This window comes from Alosa alosa, chromosome 23 (genome assembly GCF_017589495.1).
Source record: "Alosa alosa isolate M-15738 ecotype Scorff River chromosome 23, AALO_Geno_1.1, whole genome shotgun sequence".
Taxonomy (NCBI): Eukaryota; Metazoa; Chordata; class Actinopteri; order Clupeiformes; family Clupeidae; genus Alosa; species Alosa alosa.
Window position 1 is genome coordinate 29,016,732 of NC_063211.1, and position 12,724 is coordinate 29,029,455.

The following is a 12,724-nucleotide window of genomic DNA, read 5'->3' on the forward strand; positions in this document are numbered from 1 at the left end:
TTAAAGCTATAGAATATATGAGACAATAATGATTACAGTGATGCAATGTAAATAATTGTGGTTAAATTATTAATTATAGTAATGTTAAAGTAATTCCATGTAAAAATGCTCTAATTTGTGTCTGAAAAGAGTTCAATTTTATAATAAATCTTAATCGGTGGCAGACCCATCGAACATAATATGCACTTACCACAACTGAACCCATAACCCGTTTGAATTAAGCTTTACTGATCAATTTAATTCACTTAAAATTTGGACTGAAATACTACACTTCCCAGGATGCCCCAGTGGTGGCACAGGCAATGCTGAGACACCACAGGGGCTTTCATAGCATGCAGAACTCTAATCAGCACACACTCACACATTCTCACTCTCACACTATCCTCAAACACACACACACCCCATGGGAGGAGCTAAGATTGCAGGTCTTGCTTGAGCTCATTCAGACTCTGTCTACTTCCTAATCTCCTATGCGATTGTCGGACGGACATTCTGAAACACTCTGGCTGTGCAGCTCCAGACACACCCGCACACACACACACACACACACAAAGAAGCTTGTCAGCTGTGCCGAGGGAGAGAGCAAAGGGGAGAGAGGAGAGCTAGAGAGAGGAAGCCAGTCAGCAGCTGCAGTGAAAGAGAGACTACAGTCAGAGCGAGAGACGGAGAGGGAGTATGTGTGAGTGAGGTAGACGGCGAGCGAGAGGAAGAGGAATCTGAGCTGAGGTGGGAGAGTGTAGCATCAGATGGATTTGTAGCATTGCTGCCTGTCGCTGTGCTCGGGCTCATCCCCCTACCACAGACACGCACACACACACACACACACACACATTCACACACACACACACAAGCCAGTGCATTGCCGGGCAGGCAGTATGCAGAGTGGAGGCTCCGCACCGCCTGGACGCTTCAACTGCCAGGTAAGACCAGGAGATGGAAAAGGATGGAGAGGAGAGAGGGAATTGAGGATGGGGTGAAAGAGTGAGAGAGAATGGAGTAAAGAGGATGTGAGGCTGGGAGTTGAGTGTTACAGTCACGTGCCATTTCTCAAGGACAAGAGTGTGTGTGTGAGTGTGTGTGAGAGAGAAAGAGACGAGAGAAAGATGCGTGTGTGTGAGAGAGAGAAAGAGACAAGAGAGGAAGATGCGTGTTGTGTTATTGTTTGTTTACCAAGTGCAGTCATGTGTTTATTATTTCTGTGCCCTCTTCTTTAAATGATTTGGCATTAGCTAGTGCAGGGAGATAGTGGTGTTGTCAGCATGTGTGGCTTATTTGCCAATCTGGAGTCTTCATTTTGTTTTGCCAGTTTCTGAATGTGAGTGATTCACAGTATGACAGTACAATTCTCCTTACTGTGAAACATGATAGGGAGACAGTGGAGGAGATGGATTTATCAATAGCAAATTGGTTTTGTTCCATTTTTCTCTGTTTTCCCTCTCCCCCCTTTCTTCTTTTTCCTCTATCTCAATCTCTTTTCTTCTCTTGCTTCCATCCCTCTCTCACACTCAATCTATCTCCATCAAGCTTTAAAGAGGGTCTAGAGTGGGACAGGAGAATTTCCTTGCTGACCAGTTCAGACCATTGATCAGTTTGTGTGGAGAGGCATACTGGTGTGTGTACCCCATCAGTGGCTACTCTTGTTTATGTTGTGTGTCGTCTCTTCTTTGCTTGAAGTGCAGACAGGACAGACTACACTGGTACATTCTGTGTTATTTGCACCAGTGTATTGATCAAAGCTAAATATACATTGCTCCGCCTGTGCATATAATTGATCACACACACACACACACACACACACACACACACATACACATAAGCTGAAGTGTGTGTATAATCCAGTAATCCAGTGGTCTGTCATGTGTGTATGATGTGCTGTGGCAGTGGGGAGAGGAGATGCTGATGCTGATCCTGCCATTGCCATAGTAACCGCTGCCATCTGTAGGGATCAGTCCCTCCTCTCTCAACCAATCAGCTGCCTCTGACATTCCTCTGATAATCCCCCCCCGCCTCTTGCCGCTCAGGCTATATGACACAAGCACTCTTAGCATGTTCCTCTCTCTCTCCCTCTCTCCCTCCTCCCTACACGTGCAGTAGTACTCATTTGAAGACAGATAAAAGGACATGCATATGTAAGGAAAGAGATGTACACGTGGCAGTATGTTTCTGCTGAGCTGCTAGCATGTCGTGTTGGGTATGTTTCGTTGCTCTCTGCACAACATAGTGTCCTCACTGACAGTGCTACTCTCTCTCACTCTTGCTTTCTCATTCTCTCTCTTTCTTTTTCAATGTCGATCTATCTCTCTATCTTTCCCTTTCTTTTTCTGGTTGTGTGTTCTGAGCCCTGTGCATTTTCCTCCTTGGCTGCCTGAATGTCTGAGGCTGGACAGCAATTAGGAAGAGGATATCTGGGTCACAATCATGTGTCCTGGAAAGTGACGATTCAACCTCCATAGGCTCCAGGAAATTGATATGCAAGTGTGTGTGTGTCTGCAAACTCAATGAGAAGTAAAGATTATATTTCACCAGAAGGATACTGCACATGAATGAAAGAGGATTCTGGAAAGGTTCAAGGCCTCAACTGGCAGGAATCTGGCAAACATGTACCAAATCAGGGCCGAATCCTCTCCAGACCTGACTTCCTTAGTGAGGATGCACACATCAGGTATTCTCTGTGCAGCAGAAGCTAACTGTGCTCTCAACCCGTCTCTGTTTTTTCCCAAAATGCAGCACACTGAAGACCCCTGTCCTCATTAACACCCAGGCCCTTTGAACAGGATGTGGCAGTATCCAGAGGGGTGTGGTATCACAGGCTATCAGTATCCTGCGCACACTGATTGGCTCTGGACATCACAGCTCAGTCAATGCACTGCACTGCAGTAGCATGGAAATTCAATATGTTTGGGAAAGACTTTCCATTTGAAACATGTGCATCGTAATGGACATCTGGACAGATGTACACACCATCACTAAAAGCATACATGTATTAACTGTACATTTGATGTATGTGAGTGCTGGCCCAGATTTGAACTGACATCAAGGTCTCACATATAATATTGCATGCATACTGGTTTTCAGGATGAGGATTATGTATGATACTTTAATTTTGAACTTGCCATGGTAAAATCTCTATTCAAATCCTATAGCTAAGGGAAGGCTTAGCATGTCTGTTTTAAATATTTCTAATTCTGAGCTGGGTTCATCTTGTTTGTTGACTTGTTTAAGTCCCTCTGAAAGACCAAATGCCATTCTCTTAACCTGGCTCTGTGTAGACAAAGATCTTCTGTTAGCTGAAGCTTTTCTCTTGGTTGTTTTGCCTGCACCATCAAGGTCTATTAGATAAAATGTATTTTGTGAGCCATTGATCTCACCTCGCACAATTAATAGAATATCAATCTCTCCAAGTGTTAAAAGCTTGTTACTGTTTACCAAGAAGCACAGAGTTAATGAGAAAAAACATATCTCTGATTATATCAATTGTGTAAATGTAGTGCATGGAAGCGATGCACATTGTTTTTGTTCACGTGCCTGTTAGGGGATTCGGTCACCAGGAAAAGACCATCGGTCCCATTTTTAGTGGGGCCATTTGCACATAAACATATGTTGATGTATTGCAGACATTCAGTGGCCCCACACTTTCCATGGGTAACATTTTAGCCTTAAAGAAAATAATATCCAATTCAAGTGAACTTTTTTTATATAGCACATTTAACACAACATAATTGATCCAAAGTGCTTCACATATAAAAACAAAAACAAAACAAACACAACATAATAATATTAATAATAATAACTATAATACAACTAGATGTACCGCAAAGCAGTACAAGATATAACCGCTGCTCAGTCCTGCACATTCTCTCCGCAAAAATAAAGCACGCTTGGTTGTCTCCATCTCCTACTCCAGGCCCTACTCTTGCAACTTTTCTGCATGTAAATGAGTGTGTGTGTATGAGTGTGTGCGTGCCTGTGTGTGTGTTCATGTGCATGTGTTCATGTGCATGTGTACTGTGTGTGTGTGTGCCTGTGTCTTTATGTGTGCATGTTTGTGTGTGCATGTTTCTGTGTACATGCATGTGTGTGTGTGTGTGTGTGTAGCTGATATGGCCCCCCGTGAACGGAATTTCATGAAACTTGCATGCATTTAGAGGGTGTCATAATGATCCTACACTTCAAATTAAATTTTGTGCAGTTTTGAACCTGTCAGCCAAAGATACCTGCGATTACAACACATCGTTTTTATCTTTTCATTTTTTAATATCTCCATAAGGAACCATAAGGCTTAGGATACCAATTATCTTGGTATGTTGGTCTCCAGGGGCCATGTCAACACATCCCATATCCACTCATTTGAGGTATAGCGCCACCTAGAACTGGAAAGGCAACAACGAGGCATTGTAATGGCAGTAATCTTTGGCTGACAGGTTTATTTTGGGGGCAACTGGTTAGCGCTTCGGACTTGTACCCGGAGGGTTGCCGGTTCGAACCCCGACCAGTAAGCACGGCTGAAGTGCCCTTGAGCAAGGCACCTAACCCCTCACTGCTCCCCGAGCGCCGCTGTTGTTGCAGGCAGCTCACTGCTTCGGGATTAGTGTGTGCTTCACCTCACTGTGTGTTCACTGTGTGCTGAGTGTGTTTCACTAATTCACAGATTGGGATTAATGCAAAGACCAAATTTCCCTCACGGGATCAAAAGAGTAAATATACTTATACTATACTTATACTTTATGACACCCTCTGAATGCATGCCAATGTGGACATGCACACACATAAACACACACACAGTACACATGCACACATATGCACACACACACACACACAGTACATATGCACACTCACACACACAGGCACGCACACACATACGCACATATACACACACGCATCCACACACACACACACACACACAAAAACACACACACTTACAGGCAAGCAGGCACACGGACACACACACACATACGTAAACACACATAAACACACAAACTCCATTACCCCAACACACACACTCACAAGCAAATCCACACACACACAGAAGCACACATATACACAAAAAGAAGCACACACTATGCACACACTCATTTACAGTACATACACAAAAGTAGGGGATGGAGTAGGAGATGGAGACAAACTGACAAGTGTGATTTATTTTTGCGGAGAGAATGTGCAGGACTGGGAGGCGGTCATATTTTGTACCGCTCTGCGGTACCGATCTAGTTTAGACTATACTTTATAGCGGTTTCCAACCTGCAAGTTGCTCTTTAAGAGAATCTCTTAACATGTCATAAGACATTTAAAGATCTTTCTTCCATTTATGGTGAATGGTGATAACCTTACCCAGAAACAGTTAATGAGATGAGATTTTAAAGTAAAAAAAAAAAACGGATTGTAGCTCCTGGTTTGTCCATCGGGTCTCCCCAGGGAAACAGATTTAGTGATTGAGATCTCCATAGAAGTGGAGATAAATGTGGGAAGAATGCTGGAGGAATTCTCCAGAGGCAGTCTGAAATCTTTGCGGTCTATGCTGCACATGTTTCAGTGGGAGGATACTGAAGACAAATGTTTAGGTTTCATGCTAGTGTGTATGTGTGTGTGTGTGTGTGTGGTGAGTGCAGTCCAGAGCGTGGCAAAGCTGACAGAAGCCAGAAAATATACTGGACAGTTGTGTGTTCATCCAAGTGTACAAGGCAAAGTGTTCGACACAAAAGGTACCCAGGCAGGATAGAATAGGTTAGTGTACAGTAGTGTCATATATTCTATCCAGCCATAGACTCACATACAAGTGAAATAAAAAACGTAGTAGTGAAAGTAGTGGAATATAAAGAATCATCCTTTTTCTAAATGGTCACAGATTTTTATGTGATTTTTACATGAAAATGCACTGTACTGTTCTTCCTAGGCAACAACTTCTTCTTATTACAGTACATGAAAATGCACTGTACTGTTCTTCCTAGTCAACAATAACTTCTTCTTATTACAGTGCATGAAAATGCACTGTACTGTTCTTCCAAGGCAACAACATCAACAACTTCTTCTTATTATTCCGCTTACCACTTTTTCCGTACGCAATTTCTCTTGAACAGTTTAACTTAAAACTTCGTTCAAACTTTGTAACGTAGGTCTTCAAACTTTTATACTTTTTAAACTATTAAAGAAAAACTTTTTAAAAATCCCCATAGACTTAACATTGCCGATTGTGACATCATAAAACGGCCATTAAGCAATTAGAATCCTATGGCAGGTGTTCAGGCCACCTGCAGCCTCAGGCTTTAAGGATACAATCTGGGTCAATTAAGACTACACATCCTATTCAACTGTTTCCTCTGCCCAAAACTGTCTCAAAATAAAAGTCCTCACTACAATAATCCACTGTTAAACAATGTAACCCATTAAACTACTGAACTTTTTACATTCAACTTTTAAACGGTCTACTTTTAAACTATCATTAAACTATCTATCTATTAAACTAGCTGTCTATCAACAACTTTTAAACTATCTACATTCAACTTTTAAACTTTTAAACTATATACATTCAACTTTTAAACAGTCTACTTTTAAACTATTATTAAACTATCTATTAAACTAGCTGTCTATCAACAACTTTTAACTTGTCATCAACTATGTCAACACTTGTCATCAACTATGACTCCTACCCACTGTAGCTAGTTAGCATTGTTAACATAGTTAGCATGCTAGCATTGCTAACATTGTTAGCATTTTTAGCAAAACTGCTAAAAATTATTAGCTAGGTTAGCTAAGTCACATGGTTAGCATAGTTAGCATGTTAGCATTGTTAGCATAACTGCTAAATATGAATAGCTAAGTTAGCTAAGTCACATGGTTAGCATGTTAATATTCTTAGTATTTTAGCACAACTGCTATAAATTATTAGCTAAGTTAGCTAAGTCACATAGTTAGCATTGTTAGCATAGTTAACAGCATTAACATTATTAGCATTTTTAAAAAAACTGCTAGAAAACATTAGCTAAATTAACTAAGTAACTTGGTTAGCATTATTATCTTTGTTAACATAGTTAACATAACTGCTAGCAAACATTAGAGCCATTCCAACTGTCAGTTATCATCAACTATCTACCTAAATAATTTAACCATTTAAACTATCCACCTATTTAACTGTTCAGTCATTCCAACTATATTAAACCTCATCTACCTAGCAACCAATATAGTTTGTTTTTACTCTGATATTTTACCTCATATTTTTGCATTTTCATGCACTGTATTTCCTTCAGGAAATGCTTTTCTAGTTATTAATTCTAGTTCTAATATGCTTGTATAAAATTCATTGTCACTTTTAGCTTTTACACTAGCCAGATATTTTAGTTTCCTCTAAGTGCTCATTTTTGGACAGGGTTCTGTTATGATGGTTCCTCTGGCTCAGGAACATGTTTTTGTCTTTGACAAAGCTTTGTAGCCACAGATCACATCTGAGCACGACAAGTTGAACTGAGGATAACTGCGCCAAGGCTGTTCTGTGAGTCGTGAGAGTCACCGATGGCCTGGGAGAACAAACAGCATGCACACACAGAGAGAGAGAGAGAGAGAGAGAGAGAGAGAGAGAGAGAGAGACCCTCACATAAACACATCAGACACACACAGGGAATGAGAGATAGAGACAAAGAGACACCTTCATGCACAGAGATGGAGTGGCTCTCAAGGCTATCAAGTTTACTAACTCTGAGTTAGTACATTCAATAGTACATTCGGGGTGCTGGGGGGGTTGAAGGGGAGGAAGATGTCAAAGAGATGAGCACCTGCTCTAGAGCTCTGCGTGTGTGCACTGTTCTCAGCTTAGCACTGAGAGCAGATATCTTAATTGATTTAAGATTTTAGTTTGGTGCATGGTGAGTCTGTGATCTCGGCTTCACTGAAAAAGAGGACTACCCTCAATGAACCTCCAAGAATAAATAACGGTTGAATGAATGAATGAATGAGTGAGTAGTAATTAAATGCTGTCTCTCTGTGCATGTGTGTGTGAGTGTAAGTGTGTATGTATATTTGTGCTTGTCAATTTGTGTGCTTTCAGACACTGCACCTGCCTCCTTGCTGTCAGGTTGAAGTGAAAGACTTTGGCAGGAGAAAACTATTTGTGTGCATGCACGCAACAAAAACTCTCCCTAAGCTTGTGTTGTCTCATCTACACACACTGATAGCTGCTGTTCTTATGTAGAGCTATAGGCAGAGAGAGCTACTCAGTGAGACTGACAGGGACGGAAGCAGAAGAGAGAGTCATAGGAAATCCATTGGAACTGGTGAGTGAAGATATGACAGGGAAAGAAAAATAGTGGAAGATGAATAAGTAGCAGGAATCTGAAGAGAGATATACCCTTTTTAATGTATTTGAGTATGTGTGTATGTAATGTACAAGCCAACCCAATATTTTGGTACTACTGTACAATGGTCATGCTAATAAAGCTTCATTTGAATTTCTGCCAGAGTGCGCTGCTCTTTAGTATTGATTTAAATGAGTAATTTGGCCTGTGCTTTTGGAAGTGGGTTAAGCTGTTCTGTGTGTGTGTAACCCGGTACAGGCAGGCAGCTTTTCGGGCCTGTCCCGTGTGATTTGGCCGGGTGGGGTGAACGTGCAGTTTGATGAGATGCGAGGGGCAGGTGACATGGTGTCACGACTCACCCCTTGAGATCCCAGCTGAAGGTGAGGAGAGGAGATGCTGTCTGTCAAGAAGGGGCCAAACCTAGCAGTCATGTCATTAGCATTAGTCAGTAGCAGGATGATTAGCCGTTCTACATGAAATTGGAGCCCACTTTGTGTATGAGAAAGTGTCAAAATGGCTGCCATTGATTTAATACCTCTGCACAAATGGATCTCTATGTTTGAAATGGTTGGTGTGTGTGTGTGTGTGTGCATGCATGAGTATGTTTGTGTGTCCTTGTCCCTGTTTCCTTTTATTATTCACCTTTCATCAAGTGGTGCACTCAGTTTCTCACTCACCTAAATATTGCAAAGCATTATAAATATAAAGCATGATTGTGTGTAATGAGCAATATCTAAAAAAAAGTGTAGATTTGAAGGGCACACACATAGTATGACAGTAGCAGACTTAACAACCACTCTTGTGCAGGGCACAGGAAGGAAGCGGTGGTTGTCTTTTGCTTTGGATGAATGAGTGGAGCTGTGCAGATGTGCTGTGATGTATAGAATGCATTAAAGATGGAGGGAGTGATGGAAGTGGGATGGAGGTCAGCCAGAGGGAGAGCCATGTGAAGAAAAGGCCAGTGCAGCTCCTCCCACTCATGCACCAGCCTGTTGTGAGATGAGCTCTCTCTCTCTCTCTCTCTCTCTCACACTCTCCCTCTCTCTATGTTGTTCTGTCTCCCTCTGTCCTTTTTTATCTCTCCCTCACCCTCTCATATAGCACGTGCATGCTGGTATACAGGCACTCTCCCACCCTCCCTCTTACTCTCCGGGGAGGCAGCCTCTCTCTCCCTCTCCCTCCCACCCACCCACATGTCTTTATTCATGAGAAATGCATAGCATTTTCAGCAGCCTCCTCTCCTCTCCCTCCATCCCTCTTTCCCTGTCATGTCTTTCTGTCCCTCCCACTTCCGCTCATTGTGTCTTTTTCTCTCTCACACACGCAAACATATCTTACAGCATCATCACACACCCATCCCACTGTGTGACCCCTAATGAGTGTGTAGAGCTCAAGGTCAGAATCTGTGTGCGTGTGTGTGCTTGCATGTCTATGTGTATGTGTGTGTGTGTGTGTGTGTGTGTGTGCTATATTTGATTGCAAATGTAGTGAGTGTGTGTGTGTGTGAGAGAGAGAGAGAGAGAGAGAGAGAGAGACTGTGAGCCCATATGTTATTCTGTGGGGGTCTCTTCTCATTTCTCTCTCCACCACTGCTCAACCTTGTAGGCTCCTGAGTCATGTGATGCGTGAAGTGCAGTGCATCCTGGGAGGACTTCAGATCTGCAGAAGAGTGGGTGGGAGGGGGATGGGATGGTGTGTGTGTGTGTCTGTGTTGAGGGGGTGTTGCTCTCTAATGTTACGCCTCAGCTGGCATACAACACTGGAGCTATTAATAGAGCGATCAAACCTACAGGCCACAAAATTCTGTTGTATTCAACACGGCCCCCAAGATCCCCCCACCTCTCTCTCTCTCTCTTTTCTCTCGCTCTCGCTCTCTTTTTCTGTTTGCTGCCTCACTCATTGTGTTATATTATGTGAGTGTGTGTGAGTGTTTATTTGTATGTTTGTTTACAATGTTGATGGCGGATAACTGGTTGAGGGCACATGTGTGACTGGGTGTGTTTGTAAATTTCATCAGAGGCGAGTGAGTGAGTGTGAGTGTGAGTGTGTGTGTGTGTGTGTGTGTGTGTGTGTGTGTGTGTGTGTGTGTGTGCATGCGAATGCTTGAGTGTGCTTGAGTTTAAATGCCTGTGAGAGAAAGAATGCAGTGAATTAATGATCACAGTTTCTGCATGCATTAGTATGCATATTTTTCTGTATACAAACTCATACACACACACACACACACACACACACTCATCATCCAACTGACATCAAAGCAACATCTCGAGTTCTGGTACAAAACAGGATAAGAGCTCTCATAATTCCCTTCTTTGACATCCTCTTCTGAGGTGTCCTCTAAAGGTTATGAGAAGAGGGATTTGTGTCTCGCTTTGATGATGTCATAGTGGCTATGGTGCTGGGGGGTGGGGCAGTTGGTTGGTAAATGAGAACGGGATTTTCCCAAGAGGCTATTGGCTGGACCAGGCTGGTTTCCATGGTGACAGTGGCCCAGAATTCTCCTAGAGTTCTTATTTATGTTCACCTATAGGAAGCAGCTGGCCCTGATGCCAACATCGAAGAAGTTAAAATTATAAATGTTCATATGGTAATATCCAGAAAATAAACGTTTTATCGTGTAGCTTTGCCTTGTCTGTTTCCTTTAAGCATCACCAACAAACCATCTAACACCAGTTAACTTCATATCAAACAGCTCACAAAACACAGTATCTGCCATCTATTCCAAGGTGGCTGTCACATATATGTGATGTGATCTAGGAAAACCCTTCACATGTTTCGTTTCAACCATCTCTGATGATATTTCACCAACTTAAGATTCTGATACCATCCTGGCAACATTCTGGACATTGTCCCCTAGCAATATCCTGGATACTATCCTCCCAAAATCTGGGATGTTGCTAGGATGGTTCATATTTGGTTGGTATATTTATTTAACACAACTGAACAAATCATTTTCTAAAATGCATTTATGAGGTGATGGTGAAGGATTTACATAGAAGATTATCAATCTGGTTTTAGAGCAAGAGAGGGTGAGAGAGAGAGCTAATAGGACTAATGATTTCTTGCCCTCTTTCCCACTATCCTGTCGTCATTTTCAGAGTGATTGCCATGAGCCCCTTGGGATGATTTAGTATTTTTGTGGCGCAACCTGTCTCCCTTTGGAGATGTGCTCTACCTCATCCCCTGTGTGAGGTGCAAGGAGGGTGACTCATCCCCTCTGGAAGCCCAACAATAGGCCACTGATGAATCGCCTGTTTCTTTGCCCAGCTCTGTTTCTGGCTGCTCTTAAAAGTTAATATCACTGAATCTATTTTTGAAATGAAACTGCCACTACTTTGATAGAAAAATCTCTAAGCATTAGAATGGCTATCAGTGTCATATCTCACCTTCATGTCTGTATACAGCTACATTTCTCACACTCATCTGGTGTTAATGTTATCCATGTAGATAATTTTTGTTGTGTGAGTGTGCTTTACTGCATATATTCTCCTGGGAGGTGGTGGGCTGTCTGTTGACAGCCGTGTCTAAGGGGTTGGCTGGTTGTGTGTTAGCCTGGGTGCCATTCCGAACTTAGTCCCGCCCCATAGAGATGCGCGGTTCGCGGTTACAGCCGCGGACTCCGCGGTTAAACCGCGGATCGGGCGGATGACGTGAAGAAATATAATATTTTAATTAAATTCGGGCGGGTGGCGGTTGAACCAATCAAACGCATCACCCATATACATTAAAACAACCAGCGGATGGCGGGCGGGTGCGGTTTTGAAAATTGGTCAAAAAACGTTGGTGCGGATGGATGGCGGATGGATGACTTTTTTTGGAAGTTTTGCTATGTGGTTACGGTTGAAATAATAGCCCATCCGCGCATCTCTACCGCCCCACGGGAAGTTCGGTCTGGCATTGCTCTATTGTGGTGGAAGTATGCTCACCCTAAATCGGGCAGACCAATCAAATCAGGCTTTACCATGATGGACAGGTGAGCAACAGCGCCTGGTCTATCACGTCATCTGAGCACACTTAGATTAGGCTTATGTTTGAAACAAAAACGCTGTGGCTAGAAGGATACATGGCTTTTAAGACCCCATATGGAAAATTCATATTATTTAATGAGGTTGATTCACTGAAAACGATTATTTCTGAAAACTTTGGTCAAAGTTGAGATGTGGGAAAACTCATGGTTTCACTTTCATCAAGGGAAAACAGCGCTGTTGCATTGCGACATGTTCCCTCGTTCGTTTGAAATCTCTGATTGACCACCTGTTCGAGGGATTTGCGACAGCCTTTCCCAGCTGTTTAACATGTTTGTAGCATATCACTGTTCAACATAATTATATTATTTAAAACGGAGGGGATATAGGAGCAGAAGAAAGTGAGATATTTGTTGATGTCATTCATGTTTTAGTTGCCGTGTGTATTTGGATTAGAAGTTCAGCGGTTCACATACC

At 42.5% G+C, this 12,724-nt stretch overlaps 1 protein-coding gene across 5 annotated transcripts in view; it reads left to right on the top strand.

The window, feature by feature from the left end:
- Window positions 1-12,724, top strand: part of slc4a10a (solute carrier family 4 member 10a) — a 60,663-nt gene that overhangs the window by 11,722 nt on the left and 36,217 nt on the right. Inside the window, exon 1 of one of the 5 annotated variants that reach the window (XM_048234266.1) lies at window positions 340-920. The exons of the other annotated variants lie outside the window; for them this stretch is intronic. Within the exon in view, the coding sequence (XP_048090223.1) occupies window positions 876-920 (45 nt within the window). The 5' untranslated portion in view covers window positions 340-875. Of the gene's footprint in view, window positions 1-339; window positions 921-12,724 lie in introns of those variants that run through there. 5 annotated transcript variants of the gene reach the window in all.